The sequence below is a fragment of the Saccoglossus kowalevskii genome, chromosome 2 (genome assembly GCF_978046115.1).
Source record: "Saccoglossus kowalevskii chromosome 2, keSacKowa6.1, whole genome shotgun sequence".
Classification (NCBI taxonomy): domain Eukaryota; kingdom Metazoa; phylum Hemichordata; class Enteropneusta; family Harrimaniidae; genus Saccoglossus; species Saccoglossus kowalevskii.
This window is the reverse complement of record NC_140642.1, coordinates 18939629-18960231: the sequence shown is the minus strand read 5'-3', so window position 1 is coordinate 18960231 and position 20603 is coordinate 18939629. Positions and strand designations below refer to the sequence as shown.

General features: G+C 37.0%; 1 protein-coding gene across 1 annotated transcript; it reads left to right on the top strand.

The window, feature by feature from the left end:
- The first annotated feature begins 1710 nt into the window (after nt 1-1710).
- Nucleotides 1711-20229, top strand: LOC100367773 (tRNA (adenine(58)-N(1))-methyltransferase non-catalytic subunit TRM6-like). Its single transcript, XM_078011271.2, has 11 exons — nt 1711-1877; nt 11939-12078; nt 12572-12678; nt 13168-13259; nt 14003-14086; nt 14991-15115; nt 15690-16447; nt 16762-16847; nt 17111-17213; nt 18062-18148; nt 18525-20229. Exons 1-11 carry the CDS (start codon nt 1789-1791, stop codon nt 18606-18608), a joined length of 1755 nt encoding a protein of 584 aa, XP_077867397.2. The 5' UTR covers nt 1711-1788; the 3' UTR covers nt 18609-20229.
- The last annotated feature ends 374 nt before the right edge of the window (nt 20230-20603 follow it).

Here is a 20603-nt window from a genome sequence, read left to right as displayed (position 1 = left end):
GAATATAATCATGCTATTGTAGGCGCTACTAGTATTTTAACGGTGAAGTCCCAAATTCTTGGGAATAATTACTTGTAACACTGGCAATTAGTATGTGTTCTATCGTACCGGTTTGTAACTCATTGCACGGTGTATGCAAGGGGGGGGGGGTAGTTGGTACAGAATACAGGAATTAAAAAGAGCATTTCACGTTGTTACAGAAAATGAAAGTTCCATTTACAGTAAAACTTGTTTGTTTACACTTTACAGATAAAGCAAATTCCTAATTACATTTTGCATTTTTATAATATATTTGATAATTTGTGTTCTAGATTCAAAATTGGATATTGTGTACTAATTACTGCAATGCTGTAACAACATTCAATGCGGAAAATGTTTTAAACGCTTACCACAAAAATAAGATCTTTATACAAATTACGGACGAATAAAATAACTGATTACATTTTACACCTTGCCCATGTCTACGAATTTACGTTTTTTTATTTATTTAAATTACATTATTACGAAAATAAAAACAATTGATTACAGCTCACGAAATTACCCCTTGCCGACCCTCTGAAACGATACATGACTAACCAAGGTCAACTTCAAGTTCATCAAGTTGGTTATTCATCGCATAACGGTCACTGAACGTTGCTCATTGGTTTGTCACGTACATTCGTTAAGCATTAGTTATGACATCACTAGGCAGTGAGTTGGAGTGCCGTATTTTTAGAAAACTTTTAATAGATTACATTAAAATTTTGACTGCGAAAAATACCGACACGACGAGTCGAGAATGATACCTTGGAAGACTTCAGGGAAAAAACACATTTCCCACAAAAGTTTAAACTTTCTCCAGTCGGGATGATTATTTTTTATTTTACTAAAATAAGCAAATATGTGAGTATCCCGAAATACGTGACGTAATTACAAAATGGTGGTGTACACGCGAAGTCATGTGTATACCACTGTAAATAAATTAATAGTGCAAAAATAAATAATCCCCGACAGAAAGCAAGTCTAACCAAATGTACGGTATTCTACAAACGCATTTTATCAGAAAATGTATACCCATTTAATCAGCTGGGCAGATTTGCTGATCTGATTTGCTTTGCGTTTTAACTTGTGTGTGCGAAAGGCTAGCATTACTGTTAGACTGGCGCAGTCGAGGCGATTAATTTGTTTTTGTAGTTTAAATAAAATTAAAAAAATCGCCAAATGAAAGTGTTAGCGCGAAATCACCTCGACGGGGTGATTTCGCAATTACAGGTGAACAAATTAATCGCCCGACTGCGCCAGTCTACATTACAGTGTACATTTTGTAAAACTCCTTATAGACATTAGGATTTATTTATCTAGACAGACTGCTTGGGACAGTCTCATTCACCGAGAGATTCCATAAGTTTATTAAAAGATGTAAAAGTATAAAGAATATTAACATAGTGTATGGAATCGATTCAAACTCATTATTAACCCTTTTTCGTAAAAACGTTTAAAACTTATGGATTTACTAGTCATAGAGGGCGATATATACCCAAGTTCTACGTCAGCCAATATTTAACGGTTGGTAAGCACCAGTACTGGCAATGTTACATTGCTTGTAACATACGGCAATTTCAACTGTAACCATTAATTGCGATTTGCACTATTATTATTTCAATTTGTTTTAAACACAGTCTCCACTAAGGTTTTACAAAATCTAATATTGGAGTACACATATAAGAAACAAATGCACACCAGTCCATGTGTTGTCAACTTCCGGTTCTGAGTTCTTTCCATCGCACATCTGCCGACTAAACGCTTAAGATGTCACTGGCTAGTAAGATTAAAGAAGATGATTACGTTATTCTGCAGAAAGGAAAAAATATGCAGTTAGTACAAGTTCGGAAGAAAAGGTTTGTGTAATTTCTCCGCCTTCACTATTCGCTCAGGCTAACGCGTCAAACTTGGTTAAGAATTCTCTCCTTCAGCATGGCACTAGAACGAAAACTGTCCCCAGATCGGGAGAATTAACCAGATCGGGAGTGGGGGGGGGGGGTGTAGGTCTAGAGCAGGAGTCAATCCCATGCATAAACGATTTTGACAATCGAAAGAACTAGCAATTATACAATTTACTGCCTGACAGTAATATCTAGGTTTTTTGAAGAAAAAAACCTTCGTTTTGTTTTTATCATACAACGGAGAATTGATTAGGAAATAAATATTCATCCGATATTTTAACCTAATTTGTTATAGTTCCTTAGGCAACTCCAGTCCTAACCCTGCCCCTCCAGCAGTAATTTCTTTAATTCAAGATGTACATTTTAGATCATTTAAAAGAAAGTATTAGCACTTTAGCTAAATTAAGATTCTGTTAATTTCTGCATTGACTCAAATTCGCTAAAATGGCATGTGGCTATTTCAAAATGTTTTACAGTCCTTATATTTCAAACTGTATCAGTACATACATCTTGTTTGAATAACATTTGCCATTTATATGATTGAATGAAATAAATTGACAGGTAATTCTCATCTTGATCTTCTATTTATATTATACATATCCACCCCCCACAAAAGATGCACAATTTTGAAAAGTGCAAAACCCTATTACTAGAATGTATCCTCATGCCTTTGTGTACATTTTTGTATCATGCGTAGATTGTTTTATATTTCTAGTCTGTGTTTTACTTAGTTTCTTAATGCGATTTTGACACTTGCAATACAAAATTTATGCATTTTTCTCATGCATCAGTTTTAATGATTAACCACCCCTCAAGAAAATTACACAAAATGTATACAATTACATTACTGGACTACAATGGGAAACAAAAGAAATATTTAAATAGAATGAACAAACAAATGATGTTATCCCATAATTCCACAGTTCCTGTGATTGTGGGTTGTACTAACATATTTGCTTGCGATAATAGTTTGGTAAGTATCTGTGCTTCATGCATTCTGAAAACGTACATTTTTCTCAAAATCTTCTTTTTTTTCTTCTTTTTTTTAAATTACTGATAACTTGCTGATGAATTTTCTATAGTTGTATTCATCAATGGTAAACGAAACTTACTTTACAGCCATACAAAATATTTTTAGATGAAGAAATCCCCAAACATCAGGTTGTGTGGTTGAAACAAAGAAATCTGCACATGAACTGCCAAAAGATAAGGATAGAATTTACATTCCCCAAAGATTGACATCATTTTTAGTGTCTCTATAAATTCTCTTTAAGGTATATTTGATATTTTGGTCACATAATGCAAAAAGTACTTTTGATAAACAAATACAGCAGTCTCCTTAGGGAAGACGTCAAAAGATCGATGTCGGATAAAAAAACTTAATTCCGATAGTTTTTTCTCAACCCCATCCCCCACCCCCCACCCCCACTGAAACTTAATTGATAAATATTGATCATGGCGTCAGACTACATTCACCATTAAATACAAATTGATAATTGGACAGTAGTATGGCATGGCAGTTGGTTGTAATAATGAAGGGAATATTCGCATGCGCAAACTACTTCTCTGGGTTCTGCGCATGCTCTAGGTTCATGCCCTGAAATTGACATCATTTGATGCACATATTTACACTCGGACCAAACCATTTTCTCGTCTTGGATGTGTTTTTTTCATTTTCTGTTATTTTTGTCTATGATTGGATAGAAAAAAAAACGAACTGCAAATACTCCAAGATTTTTTTGACTTTTTGAGGTCAACCACACCACCCCCACCCACACCCCCAAACTAAAGCACATAAGTTTTGTTTTCTAACATCGATCTTTTGACATCGTCGCTTAGGAATTTAAAATTAATAGTGTCCAAAAAAGTATACCAATAAAAAGTGTTAGCAAAATACTCCATATCCTATTGGAAACATAATAATTATTTTTAATTATAAGTGCATGCAGTGCCATTCTTGTGATAAAAAATGTTTATAACTGTGTTCATTTTACAGCACTGTGTGTAAACTAAAAATTGTTACAGAGTTTTACTAAAACTATGGATATTGTAAATGTTCAATAGATATACAATTTTATAAATTTAAAATGGCAGTTAGATCTAAAAAAGACCAATCCAGCAATGTTGTTGTCATTTATGACATCATAGTGTGTAAATTATTATTAATATTAATGAGTTTGTTCAATGTCAGCCAATCAGTGTCGGGGCGAGATGCAAATCATAGGTGTGTTTGTTGATTAAGTTTGAATTGTCTAGTTAGACTTCAAAATGTTTTCTATAATTAATATTCAATTCGCTGTATTATTTCTGTTCAGCAATAGCTTTGATGTTTAGTTTAGATTATTCGTATTCCTATTATATCATACATTGTATTTGACCTATGACGTTATTACCGCGATCAGTGATTGGTTTAAAACCGATCTATCACAACTTGAGTTTTGTGTCATGTGACACTTGAGGTCCTCGTGCCATTGTTATCGTTATTATTATTTTTACGTTTGTTGTTGTTTCAAGCCGTTGTTGATGTTTCCTTTTCAAAGTTCAATAAATGTCAATCCTGACATGAGACTTTCCGACTTCGTGAATTGTTCCGACCTATAGAGTACAGTGGCTATACTTCGAGCCAAATCACAGCCATATATTGGTGCAAGAGACCAGGATTCAACGGAGCAATTCAAAGTCGCGCGACACAGTGAAAGTTTCAACCAGCACAGTTTTCAACATGGCACCAAAAATCACCACGCTAATCAAGAACAGAGATAGAGCAAGAGTCAAGCTACAAGCGGTGCTACAACCCATTGAACAACTAGTATCCAACTACGAGACAGCTCAAGACAAGACCGTCGCATATCGGGAAATCGCCGCAAGAAAGTTAACCGTTGATACGCGAGTCGAAGCCCTAGTCACCGCCGACGGATATGTCACGGGTCTCATCGATATCGACGACCCAGAATTCGCCGCTACTGACAGTTATGAGGTAGATATACTGAATCGTGTTGCTTTTATTACTTTATTTGTCAATCAAAACAATCCTGCTTCAATTCTAGACCCAAATCAACGACCAGTCAGCGTACAACGCCACCCACCTCAACTCAAAACTGTTCAACTGCCTCGCCTCGAGATACCCATTTTCCGCGGAGACCCACTAACATGGAACGAATTCAACGACAATTTTAAGGCCACAATTGATTCAAATACGCAGATTACCGATATACAGAAGTTTACATACTTGCGATCATTTGTTGCCGACGACGCCAAGCAACTCATAGACGGCTATCAGATGTCCGCCGAAAATTACAAACTGGCATACGCACTGCTAGAAAAGCGTTACGGACAGACACAACTTATTATTCAAGCGCACATGGAGTCATTATGGACGCGTGCACCACCCGATTATAACGCCACATCTTTGCGAACATTTCACGATAATCTAGACACAACTATTCGCTCACTCAAAGCTCTTGGACAGGATGAATCTCACTACGAAAAGCTATTGATACCGTTTTTACTCAAGCAACTGCCAGTTCAATTTCAACGCCAACTTTCTCGATCCAACACGGATGATACATGGACTTTGGCGACGCTCAGCAAAGCAATGCTACATGAAATCAAAGCTCTCAACATTGGATCAGACGACGCTGCTGATAGCGATCACTACCCATCGTCTGTTGCTGCTTTCAATACCAACAGTCAGTATCCTCAGTCAAAACAAGCAGCTGGTACCCATGGTAACTATCAATGCAATCCACATGTCTCTAACAAAACAAAATATACTGCTAATGCCAGAACACACACTGCACAAAACAATGCTAAATCACAGCAGTATACACCCAGATCACCACATTGCACTTACTGTAATGGTAAACATTATACCACAGACTGTCGTACCATAACAACACGCACAGATCGTTTGAAATTTATACATGATAACAAGCTCTGTTTTAATTGTTTAGGTCATCATCTTTTGCGAGAATGTCGCTCCCGTTGGACTTGTCGCACGTGCAAAGGCAAGCATCATACTTCAATTCACTCGACTATTTCGACAGACACCCAGCAAAATAAATCAAGCGATACCCACATAAATTTCGCGCATGTATCAAATCACTCTCCCAAGCGACCATTTCTCAATAGGCGGTCAAATACCGACCCACCACCGCGCGTCTTGCTGAAAACCGCACGAATCACCACATTTGGCAATGGTGTTTCTAGGGTCGCTACAGTCCTTTTTGATGAGGGGGCTGATAGGAGTTTTGTGACAACAAAGTTTGCAAATTCGATAAATGCAAATCCCAATTACTCGGAAACTCTCAATCTGAAATCATTTTCCAATTCGAAAACAGGGTATAAAACGATACCTCGTACCACTGTCGGTCTTCTACAGATAGATGGTATAAAGAGCGCAATCGACTTGCTCATAGTCAATGAAATTTCCGATAATTTAGATAACAATCTCACACACGATTTACGCAATATATCACATATACGCAACCTCAAATTAGCACACCCACTTTCTCACGACACTAACATGACTGTGGATGTATTGATTGGTGCTGACCATTATTGGGACTATGTTGGATCCCACATCATTAGAGGTTGCAGTCCTGTCGCAGTTTCTTCCGCTTTCGGCTATCTCTTATCAGGGCCTATTCCTTCAACTAGACGGAGGGGAAGAAATATCCAGACTTTTCATATATCCAGTGTGAAAGCCCCAGATACTGAACTCGATAGTTTAGTCAGCTCATTTTGGGATTTAGAGACAGTTGGTGTTTACGATACAATCAAGTCAAGCGAACTCAAAGTAGCACAAAATGAACAATACACACAATATATTGATCATTGCCTCACCACCGAAGATGGAAGATACACAGCTAAATTACCTTGGAAACCGGAACACCCTACCTTACATACCAACTATCAAGCAGCAAATACTCGCACCAGAAAAATGATCGCCAAGCTACCAGACAAACTTGTCAAAGTTTACGACAACATTATCAATGATCAGTTGCATAGAGGTTTTATTGAGAGAGTCACCGATGATAGTACAGATATCGGGCACTACTTACCTCATCGCTCGGTCAAGAAGGACAGCGAGTCTACTCCAATTAGAATAGTGTACGACTGTTCAGCAACTACTGGTAAGGACCAGCCCAGCCTCAATCAGTGTTTAGATACAGGACCCCCACTTCTCAATTCATTAACGTCTATACTACTGAGATTTCGAGCAGACCCCATAGCATTAACCGCAGATATTGAAAAGGCTTTCTTACAAATTAGTCTACATGAAGCCGACCGGAAATACACTAAATTTCTATGGTTAACGGACTCAACCAATATTAATAGCCCTTTCGAAACCTTCCAGTTCAAGTCAGTTCTATTCGGCGCTACATGTTCACCCTTCATATTGAATGCAGCCATCAAACATTTAACGAATGAACACTCTTCAAAATCGACAGCCCAAGTTCTACAACAGGACATTTACGTCGATGACGTAGTTTCTAGTTGCGCATCTTCAATGGAAGCATTACAGTTCTATGAACAATCAATCAATATCCTATCTACACGCAAGTTTAACTTACGTTCCTGGAACACTAATGATGCATTTCTGAGACAAGTTATTGATATTGATGGTCGATCCAACTCAAAGTCTGACTTATCAATTCTCGGGATCCGCTGGGATTCTAAAGCTGACCTTCTGCGCGTGAAACCATTAAAAACGCCGAACTTCGGACAATTCACTTCTAAGCGAGATATCGTAGCATATAGCGCTAGTCTATATGATCCACTAGGTTTGTTTTCTCCTGTTCATATCAAAGCAAAATTGATCATTCAACATTTATGGATCACCAATCACAACTGGGATACACCCATCGACTCTGAAATACTACAACAATGGCAAAATATAGCCGATGATCTCTACAAGATGACGAACAATCACATCCAGCGCAAATATTTTGTCAACAATCCGACTAGTGTTGAAATTCACACATTTTCTGATGCATCAGACAAGGCCTACGGAGCCGCAGTGTATTTAGTATCTGACACCGAATCTACATTAGTGATGGCAAAGGCACGAGTTGCTCCCATAAACAAGCAAACCCTAACAATACCACGCTTAGAGTTAATGGGAGCCCTGATTGGAACACGACTTAGTCAATTTGTTGGTAAATCCCTTGAACGGAAATACTCAATCTCAAAATATGTGTTATGGTCAGATAGTCAGATAACATTACATTGGCTACATGGACGAGGTAAACAGAATGTGTTTACTCGCAATCGTGTGACAGAAATCAACTCATTTCAACAGGAACTCCACTACGTCAATACAGCAGAGAACCCAGCCGACTTAGTAACCCGAGGTATCACACCAGCTGAGCTATCAGAATCAAAATTGTGGTGGAACGGACCGTTTTGGTTAACTAATCGACAACACTGGCCCAGATGCGAGTTATTTGATACTCCAAACACAACCAATTCTGATCAACGTGTGAAGACAGGGGACACTTCAGTATCCACATATACGCAAGCCCCATCTTCAACGCCCACTGAAGTCTCTGAACAGACAGTACTTCACACTGTTGTTACAACAATGCCAAATTTAGAAAACGCACAACTAGGCCCTCCATTCATATCGCCTACGATACGCGAACAATCAATCTCAGTCACAGAAACTTCCACAGAAGTCAACTACAATATTGACAATGTATTCCAGATCGAACATTATCAAAATTTATCACATCTACTTAGAGTTACAGCGTTTGTATTACGTTTCATTAACAAGTTGAGAGAACGCACAAAGAAGACAGCCATATTGACCTCTCCAGATGACAACAATCAACAAACAACAGCGCCCTCACCGACCGAACTAGAGACCGCCGAGCTAGTTTGGATTCAGAATATTCAACATATGTACTACGCTGATGAAATTCGAAGACTAACCAAGAACGATGGTAAACTTGGAATTCTCTGCAAGCAACTCAAGCTATTCGTCGACAGCGATCAATTATTACGTGCAGGAGGTCGACTGCAGAATACCAACTTACCCTTCAACACTGTACACCCGATATTGATCCCCGGTAAACATGCGTTCACCACAATGATAATTCGGGACACTCATTTAAGTCTTCAACATGCCGGTACTAACGCAGTCACGTCTCAATTACGCGAGCGGTACTGGATAATCTCAATGCGACGCTACGTCAAAGCAGTTCTACGCCAATGCGTCATTTGCAAGAAAGTAGACGGTACGCCATACTCCAAACCAATTCCAGCGCCACTTCCTACCTTCAGAGTACAACGATCTGAACCCTTTTCTTCTATTGGAATAGACTACACCGGACACTTATTCGTCAAAGACCCAATCAATCAAGCTATTGTTAAGGTCTACATCTGTCTATTCACATGTACTATCACGCGCGCCATACACTTAGAACTCGTCAGAGATCTTACGACTGAATCGTTTCTATTAGCCCTCCGACGTTTCACATCACGTCGCTCGACACCTAATCTCATCATATCGGACAATGCGTCAACGTTTGTATCAGCATCACACCAGCTCAAAGAAATCATGCAAAATTCTACAGTACAACACTATTTATCAGATCAACGCATAGCATGGAAATTTACTCCAAAGCGCAGTCCATGGTGCGGAGGTTTCTTCGAACGAATGATTTCTATTACCAAGACAAGCCTTAAGAAAGTTCTTGGGCGATCCTGTGTGACCTATGTCGAATTGGAGACTATTCTGACCGAAATTGAATCTTCAATAAATGAACGACCGCTGACATTTGTTTCTTCAGATATCGCCGATCTGAATCCGCTCACACCTTCACATTTGATCAACGGGCGTAGTATACACAGTTTACCACAAGCTACTGAAACGGTCACAAACCCCAATATCTTGATGAATCATCACATTGCAAATCACCGATATCGTTACCTCACTATGCTTCAAGATGCCTTCTGGAGGCGTTGGTCGCATGAATATATCGCCGCTCTTCGCGAACGGCACATCAACCAACACAAGGGTGTCAAAACCAATAGAATCAAAGTTGGTGATATAGTTTTAGTACATGATGACATCAAGAAGCGCCTTCACTGGAACCTAGCCTGTGTTACCAAGTTATTACCAGGTTCGGACGGTATTGTTCGCGCAGCAGAAATCAAGACGAAAAGTGGAATGACCAACCGAGACATTTCACGTTTATATCCATTAGAGATATCAACCGACAACACGCAATCTGATCAAGAAATATCAACGGACATATCTGCGACGTCATTGATCGATTCACAACCAATCAATGATGAAGTAGACAATTCTAACACAACGCAAATTCACAGACAATCACGAAGAAAGGCAGCTCAACTAGCCAAACAAAGAATCACCATGCAGTACAATGATAATTCTGTGTGAATAATTACATTGACTCTTTATCACATAGAGACTCTTTTACAAACTTTTCGATATCACCAGAGAACTCTTTTCAAAACAGTGATTTATTACTGAACACTAGAAATAAGTAAGAACAGTATTTCTCATAATAATGAATATTGCACAATTTAGGCAAGATATTCATTTGTATCATAATTCTATGTTATAATGTTCCCTTTATTGAATATTTGAGCATTTTACATTGATTCTACAGTTAAGCAAACCCACTATGTTTTGATACAGGTTTGCCAGCAACTCGTTTGTGCCCGGAGTATGTCGGGGCGAGATGCAAATCATAGGTGTGTTTGTTGATTAAGTTTGAATTGTCTAGTTAGACTTCAAAATGTTTTCTATAATTAATATTCAATTCGCTGTATTATTTCTGTTCAGCAATAGCTTTGATGTTTAGTTTAGATTATTCGTATTCCTATTATATCATACATTGTATTTGACCTATGACGTTATTACCGCGATCAGTGATTGGTTTAAAACCGATCTATCACAACTTGAGTTTTGTGTCATGTGACACTTGAGGTCCTCGTGCCATTGTTATCGTTATTATTATTTTTACGTTTGTTGTTGTTTCAAGCCGTTGTTGATGTTTCCTTTTCAAAGTTCAATAAATGTCAATCCTGACATGAGACTTTCCGACTTCGTGAATTGTTCCGACCTATAGAGTACAGTGGCTATACTTCGAGCCAAATCACAGCCACAATCAGCAAGCAATATTCACTTTGAATATGTGAGTGGTGGTCTCACAGAAGTAATTGAGATTCTAATTGACTCTATTCACACTGTGCTCATTGCTGTTGGATAACGGTTTTAACATAAACATCATCCATGCACATTCGTTCCAGGATTCGTCCTGGCTGCTTATTTATTGATTATGCGTATTTAGAATTCACAAAAAGAGCTTTGCTATTGAACAGCAATGGCCGTGGTCAGAATAATGTATATTGAAATCAAATGCATCTAAAATGCCAAAAGTAAATGCAGAAATATAGACATTCCAAATTTATCAAAGTCCTAATGTCTATTGTGTCGAGAGAGCAGTAGTCAAAGATTACAATTTCAATGTGACATCATGACTTGACCTAAGCTGAAAGCAAACATTGCCGATTTTAAAAAGAATGAGCACTCGTATTTGACCAAAATATTTTCAAATCACTGTTTACAACCCATCAGTTCTTCAAAACTTTGGTCCAAATTCTATGATTTAGTAAAGCATGATGGGAACTAATGTAAATACATGTACCCCAATAACTTATAGGACTATTTTATAAGAAAGAGGAGGCTTTTAATACTATATTTGCTTTATTAGAAGCCCTTTTTAAATGGATGCACATATAAACCAAAAATTACATTTGTAATATATAGTGTCAATAACATATTTTTTTGATCATAGAAACACTTGTATTTCACGTAACCACATGTGCTTCTAATAGAGCCAATACGGTATTCTTTTTCCAGAAAAATTCATCTTATACAGTGTCAATAAAATATTATTTCGATCATAGAAACACCTGTAATTCACGTACTAGTAAGCACATGCGCTTATAATAGAGCCATTACGGTATTCTTTTTCCAGAAAAATTCATCTTGATAGAAAGTTTTTTGACTTGGATCCTGCAATAGGAGAGAGTTATGGGACAACGTGGGAGATCACTAAAAGGACAATCACAAAAGTGTACAGTCGTAAACTGTCGGTGGTCAAAGAAGAAAGTACAGGTAATGTCAAACATAATGAAATCAAAATATTCATCCATGCTCTTCTGATGGATTGTGACTAAACACTCAATGAAGATAACTTTATAATACATCTCAATTAAAATTTTACATTGTATTTTTAAATACGCATACGTGATGAAGTTTTAGATGGGTGATAAATACATTAGTAGCGCATATGCTTAAGTAAATAAGTTCTGTCAAACTCAAAATCATATTTTAATTGCTCATGTGCATTTTTTTAGAGATTTATAAAATAGGGTGACTTTTGTTATTTTTTCCGTTCTTCATTATTTCCCTGTATGAAATTTAATATATTAATTTTGACAGCATTGTACATTCTAACTTGTCTAATCATTAACTACAAACCATTTCTTCCACTGACCATTACAGTATATACTTCATTCCTGACACCAAACACTATTCTTGTGGTTTATAACTATGTCACTGTTATTAGAATTTGAGATTGAAGGTACTATAATTATGTTAACCACAGGGTCAGACGCAGTTGGTGACAATAGAAATATCGTTGATGACAACACAGCACAGAAGTTATCTCACAATGAAATATTGGCACTCAAGAAAGATGGTCTAAAAGGAGAGGTAAAACTACAACCGAGGACATTTTAGTGTGTTCAGTTTTAGGAACACAATTCATGTGTTAATTCTAATTAAGAAATCTTAATCTTGAACACAAGTGTTAGTACACACCATACACTATTGGTCCGTTGGTGTATATCACAGTACGTATGATTTTTAGAACTTCTGTTAATAGTAGACACAAATTAAAATTTTCACCACCAGACTTTTTCCCAAAATTTGTCTGCACCTTTTTCTTAAATTCTTCAATATTTCTGGAAATGAACCTTAATTTTGGAGCCAACAGTCAAAGTATGAGTAAATTACCAGTTTCTAATCAAAAATTTAATAATTGCTTAATTTCACAATTAGCCAACATTCCAGAAATTTCCCATAGAGGTGATCATTGTTTTACTGAAAGCAAGTAATTATTAAGGAATTAATTATCACATAAAATCAAATTTAAGTCTAATTTAGTTTTAAGTCTTATTTTGTTTTCATTGCTTATTGCAGGATCTAATTGGACAGATTGTGGAAAACAGTGCAACATTCAAAGAAAAGAATATTTATTCCCAAGCAAAATATATCAAGAAGAAAAAAGACAAGTAAGACAATATGTAATATTTAATGATACACTATCTGCTTTGTAAATACTTTCCAATTTATAATAGCCATTGTGTTGATTCTATGATGCAAGTACAGTTATCCAGTGAGAATATGATATAGTGCATGGAAAAGTTAAGAAATGTGTTTTATCTGCTCCAGATTTTATAAAAAAATATATTTGACAATCAATGTTTTTCACATGAGTGTTATAAACTACAAATCAAGAAATTTCAATTATTTATATAATTGTTTTTTGCATCACTGACATATCTCATATTACTGTGTGGCTGTGGATGTCTCTATCACCTCTAATGATACTCGATAATGTGGGTCAAAGGTTATACACCATCACCGCTAAAGCTTGTGTAAAGTGTCACATTTGTAAACAGTGTCATGTTCAATATTGTGTCCCATGTGATGTATGCAAAGTGAATTTAGGTAATGGTCTCAAATTGTCAAAGTTTGCCAAAAAACGAATGTATTGGGGTGTTTTTAAGTAAAGAAAATTGAATTGTTTTGGTGTTTTCAGACCTTTATAAAGATCCTACTTTCACGTACAGGGGCATGGGAGGTACAAGAAGTAGTTTTTGCCAATTATTCCTTAAAACCGTTGTTTGTTTACATGTTATGTGATCAATGACTCTAATAAATGCCACACTGCGGTTAGATTTAGGTCTTGGCATTTATTTTATATGATGCTTTTTACATATTAGTAACTTGAGAAATATTTCTTTATTTCCAGACATATACCAATATTCAAGATACTGAAGCCCACTACAAGACTGTTATGTGAAATGTACTACACTAAAGCATCACCCAAAATAGTGTAAGTTATAAATACCCATCATATGTACCGGATACATGGTGTTGAATACAGAACTCTATATTTTCTGTGTGTGCATTAGGACAATATTAATGAGTGTGCTATAAGCCTCAATTGCAACACTATGTGTGATTGGCTGGTTCTCAGCCTCAAATTGTAGCACTACCGGTATGTGTGATTGGCTGGCTTCTAGCCTCAATTGCAGCACTATGTGTGATTGGCTGGTTCCCAGGTTCAATTATAACACTATGTGTGATTGGCTGGTTTCTGGCCTCACTTGTAACACTAAGTGTGATTGGCTGGTTCATAGCCTCAATTGTAGCACTATGTGTGATTGACTGGTTCCGGGCTCAATTATATCACTTTGGTTGTTGGCTGGTTTCTGGCCTCAATTATAACACTATGTGTAATTGGCTGGTTTCTGGCCTCACTTGTAACACAAAGTGTGATTAGCTGGTTCATAGCCTCAATTGTAGCACTATGTGTGATTGGCTGGTTCCGGGCTCAATTATATCACTTTGTGTGGTTGGCTGGTTTCTGGCCTCACTTGTAACACAAAGTGTGATTGGCTGGTTTATAGCCTCAATTGTAGCACTATGTGTGGTTGGCTGGTTTCTGGCCTCACTTGTAACACAAAGTGTGATTGGCTGGTTCATAGCCTCAATTGTAGCACTATGTGTGGTTGGCTGGTTTCTGGCCTCAATTATAACACTATGTGTGATTGGCTTGTTTCTGGCCTCCAATGTTACACTAAGTGTGATTGGCTGGTTCTTAGCCTCAATTATAAGATGTGAACTTTTCCTTCTTCTTGCAATGCATGTACTTTGCAAGTTACACTGGTAACTCATCAGCCCTAAAACCAGACTGCATCGGTTATTTTAATATTTACATGTGAATTTCATTCCAGTTTTATCCGATACGACACAATGGGTCAGATATTGACCTTTGGTAACATACATGCCAACATGAAAGTATTAGTGGTTGAAAGCTGCATGGGCCTGCTTCTTGGGGCGGTAATGGATCGCATGGGAGGTTAGTCATTATCTGTATCTTGATTTTCACCATCAGATTGACCTTATAATGTCAAATACATCATTCCCTTTTCTGTATGGTATATAGTTATCATTTGTGAGTATTTGTAAGCATGTTCTTTCTTTGCAAAATACATACAGTGTTAACTTGTGTAGATTTGTTGTACTCTTATTACATTTGAACTGCAGAATATTTTCTGAGCGATGTATTAAAATAATTTGAATGAAAATTGCCCAAAATCTGCCGTTTGGATCACAGTTGCTCAACTCTGGACCCAACAATTTGCCAATTGTCCAATGAGACTGAACAATTAGGCTTCCAATGCCGGCAATGAAGCTATTTTTTTGCAAAAGTTACTTTCACACATTTCATGACAAAACCTGGACTTTGAAAAGTAGTGTACAAAATATGATTTGAAGAAAAATAAGTGTGATTACCCAGCATGCAATTCTGCTAACGCTGCATCTTGTATGATTTTAACGCAGTTTTCAATATTCTGTATTTCTCGGCTTGTATTAGATGAATGTAATGGAAGTGTAAAGCTTTGATACAATTTTTTGTCTGTCTGACACAGGATATGGAACAGTTGTACAGCTTTATATAGGTGATAGTCCTTTACGAATTGCCACTGATGGCTATAACTTCCCTAAAGAATATTACAAGACCCTACACAGTTTTCCACTGAACCAAGCAGGTAGCCTGAAACTCAATACAGAATCTGAACTCAAAGAAGAGTACAGTACATCTCCAAAGAACACAGACTGTCAGTGTTCTGGAGATGAGAAAGTTAAGAAACAAAGGACAGACTCACCATCAAATATCTTTGATGATAATTCACCAAGCAATGATGCAATAGTCTTAGCAGAGAAAAATGACGTTATGGCTGCCAAAAACTCTTCTGGTGATTTTGATAAAAAAGATACTCCGAAGAAAGTAGAGACTTCACCTAGCGTACAAGATGATGATCTAAAATGCTCCAATAGTGAAGATAAATTTCCAAATAAGGATGCACTTATTTTAGATGAAAAAGATGAGAGAATGGATGTCAACAATTCTTGTGATGATTTAGTTGAAAAGAATACTCCGGAAAAATTAGAGACATCACCTTTGGATACGGATGCGTCAAAATGCTCCGAAAGTGAAAATAATTGCCCAAAGATTTCTGATAAAAAAAATGGCGATTCTCCGGCTTGCATAGATACGGATGATAAAGTTTTTCAGAATGATGGCATCATTGAAGAGGACAGTGCTGCTAAGGATACAGATGATAATGATGCTGAGAGGGGATTAGAAAATAACCACTCCGGCAAAGGGAAGAGGAAGCGTGTACCGGTTAGTGTTACGTGAAAAATCACAAATTTTCATAATGATGCTGTCCTCCATCTTATACCAAAACAAGTGATTTTTTAATGTTGGTTGACTACTGTAAAATGGTTAATTATTCACTGGGTTTTAATTTGGCTTATTTCGCTGACTGTAAAATGCGCTAAATTAAAACCCAGTGAGTATGTAAAATTTAGCATAAAACATATTATCTAAATGATAAAACCGTGAATTTAAAACCCACTGAATATGCCTGAAATGGTAAATCAGTGAAATTTAAACCCAGTGAAAATTAGTCATTTTACAGTATTATTTTTATTCAGTACCCAGAAAGAGTAGCAAGAAAAGAGAAACGAAAACAAGAATTAGAAGATGCCAGATTTGTGATAGAGAGTGGACATTTTGATGCGTACGTAGAATATTTTCAGTTATTTATTATATGCACTTTTTCTTCTGACTGACTGAATGATGTTAATCACTTCATCCGTGTATTATCAGAAGAACCATAGTGAGATACCGTATTACCATGTGTTGCATACAGAGACAACACAATAAACCTCATTAAAAACAGTATTGCTCTTGTAACTCTACGACCTGCAGTGCATCATCATCTGTAATTTGTTCTGCTGTTTTGCAACCTGCAATTGATATTTTTATTTTTGGTACCTGCAGCGTTCTTATAGCGTGTAAATTTGATCCTGCACCCATTCTACTGAAGCTATTGGAGTTCTTATCACCATCCAGACCATTCATTGTGTTTTGTCAACTCATAGAGGTAAGATGCACATTAGCATTTATATCCAGTGAAACCTGGTGACTATTGTATGATATTGTGTTACAAATTGTCGTCCTTTCACGTGTACCAAGATCTGGTTAATGCAAGTATAGTAATGTGTGTTTGACATCATTTCATGCTGCTGCCATGTACTCACATGGTCCATACTGCAAGGCACATGGTTCACAATGCCAGTCACATGATCCACACTGCCAGAAAGTCACATGGTCCACACTGCCAGTAAGTCACATGGTCCACACTGCCATGCAGCCAAATGGTCCACACTTATAGTCACATGGTCCACAATGTCAGTCACATGGTCCACATTGCCATTCAGTCACATGGTCCACACTGCCATGCAGCCAAATGGTCCACACTCTTAGTCACATGGTCCAATGTCAGTAACATGGTCCACATTGCCATTCATTCACATGGTCCACATTGCCATTCATTCACATGGTCCACATTGCCATTCAGTCACATGGTCCACATTGCCATTCAGTCACATGGCCCACATTGCCATTCAGTCACATGGTCCACATTGCCGTCCAGTCACATGGTCCACATTGTCGTCCAGTCACATGGTCCACATTGCCGTTCAGTCACATGGTCCACATTGCCGTCCAGTCACATGGTCCACATTGCCGTCCAGTCACATGGTCCACATTGCCGTCCAGTCACATGGTCCACATTGCCATCCAGTCACATGGTCCACATTGCCTTTCAGTCACATGGTCCACATTGCCTTTCAGTCACATGGTCCACATTGCCTTTCAGTCACATGGTCCACATTGCCATTCAGTCACATGGTCCACACTACCATTCATTCTAAATATTGTACATTGCAGCCTTTGTATGAATGTTTTGGGAAAATACGGGAATCCAAAGAGACTGTTAATGTGAAAATCACAGAATCCTGGTTACGAGAATACCAAGTAAGTTACTATATGAACTAAATAATCCATTTGTGCATCTTTTAATGTATGGCCATTGAATATTTCCTTAATTAGTTTGTAATCTAGTGCAAAACCCTAAAGATACATGGAATTAATGTTATGTGGTTTGAATGATTGTCTGAGTGAACAAACAGAAAAGTGATGTGTTAAATGTATTGTTATTACTTCCATATATCATCAGTGTCAATCATGAATAAAATTTGATGTAGATAAAGGCTCCAGTCACTTCTAATGTTGATCAATGATAACCTGACTTAAACTACATGTATGTACCGATGCAAGTAGTTTTATTTATATTTAACATTAAGCTGGGTAGAACCATCTAACAAGATGAAATTTACTGTTTATTTCACAGGTTTTACCGATGAGAACACATCCTCTGATGAATATGAGTGGCACAGGTGGCTATATTTTAACTGGCATCAAAGTTAATACCTAGAACTACATACAACATGTATGAGATGAACTGATATTGTCAAATGATGACAATTTGTATACTGAACTTTTGTACAAGATAATTCTCATCCATGATTAATATTTTTTGTACACTTTGCACACCAAAGTCCACTTTTCTCACTTTTCTCAAAATAAACAGACATAATTTCCCCCCTATTTTCCCATGATTGTTATTCAAGACCTGCAACCAATAGAAATGTATGTCCAAAAAAAAAAAAACTACAGAAACAATGCATAATATTTAGCATTATGATGTGCCAACATTTTGGCACATTGCCTAGTGATGCATGCATGCCTTGTGCTGCATACAATAAATGAACAAGAGTTCAAAGCATAATTATGCTGATCTTGTTATGCAAATGCAGCTATTTGCATAAGAGTGCTATCTTTGATTATTAAACAAATATGCATCGCCTGCTAGAGCTCTTTTAAACAATCTACCGGGTAGATATCATAATCCATGATTTTCTGTGGAAGCTTTCAGCAGATTGAAATGCACAATTTTTGTTTAATGCATAAGATTTCTGGATTGTGATTTTGTGCCAAGTGAATCTTGTGTTACTTTTGCCTGCGAATTTCACAGAGTCGCAGAAATTTTACATCATTTTTATGTTCTCTCGAATGTTATCAAATTATAGTGAAATTATATCACCACAGTTTTAGTATTTGAACTTGAATTAAAATCAATATTAGCAACAGGTAATTGTTACAATAATTAGTGCTGAGTTAGTCCCTGATTGCAAATGCAGTCCAAAAACAGGGACTTATTATTGACCCCCATGCTGTTTGCTAAGTTGTTCGTCAGTGTGATCAACCAATCAAGTTCAAACTGCACACATACATCATGCATATATGCACATGCATTTGTTTCATGATCTGATTCAGGCTGGCTGAATGACAGCCATTTTAGGCCAACAGTGCTTGAAAATTGTCACCATTCCAGGACTGTGGACGAATTTAGTTTAAAGCGCGGTAGTCGACGCCCTGCGCATGTGCGAGATATATGGGTCTCATATAAACAAAGATGGCGACTTTGACTGTTGCGCAGATCAAAGAGTACGAACTGAGGCATTTCCAAGCTTTAATTAAGTAATTTTCATGTTATTGGAAGGCATCGAAGAAATCGAGCCCAGGTCAAACCTCGTACTTGTGATTTCCATTTGAAGAGCACATTGGATTGTGGGAAAATCAATGTTTATCAATACAAATGTCGCACATGCGCAGCGCGACGACTGCTGCACTTTAAGATGGAATCACTGGCAGAACCAAAAATTCAGTAAGGGGCGCGCTTTAAACTTAGTAGATACATTGAACACAATAGGACTTTGATGCACACATGCTTGTATTATTGATGCATTTGGTTGCGCAAGTCTGCTGCATAGATTTGCCTGAGCTGTAATACACTTTGAGACTTTGCATGCATGTATCACAAGACATACAATGTACATACACTCAACTAAACTCTTACTTGCTCTCTATATAGTTTTCCCATTACATATTTTTCTTCTTATTTCAAAAAGCTATCAGCATCAGCATTTTAGAAACAATGTTGGAAAAATATTATCCAATATTCTTGTATAATGAATAAACGTCATAAATGAGTATTTATTGACTAATTTATTGAAAACCTGCATGTACTTGTTATTCTTAATTAAAAGCATTGTGTGAGTGTTGACGATGAACATATGATATAACACCCCTGCTTGCTATATTTTTTTCTTTTCACTTTGTTTTTCCGGTGATTTACAATAATGTCTTTAAAAGTTTTATTCGTTAATAAAAAAACTGCAAAATATTCTTGTGTATTTTACCAAGTTTAGATATTAAATGGCAAAAGCCACATCAAGCAAATACATATAGTAAAACCACCTAGCTAGTGTTATTTTGAAATGTTGTCTCAGGGATGGATAGCCTTTTTAAAATGTCATTTGGTGTATAATGAGATGCATATTTCTGTCACTTATTACCGGTATACGTT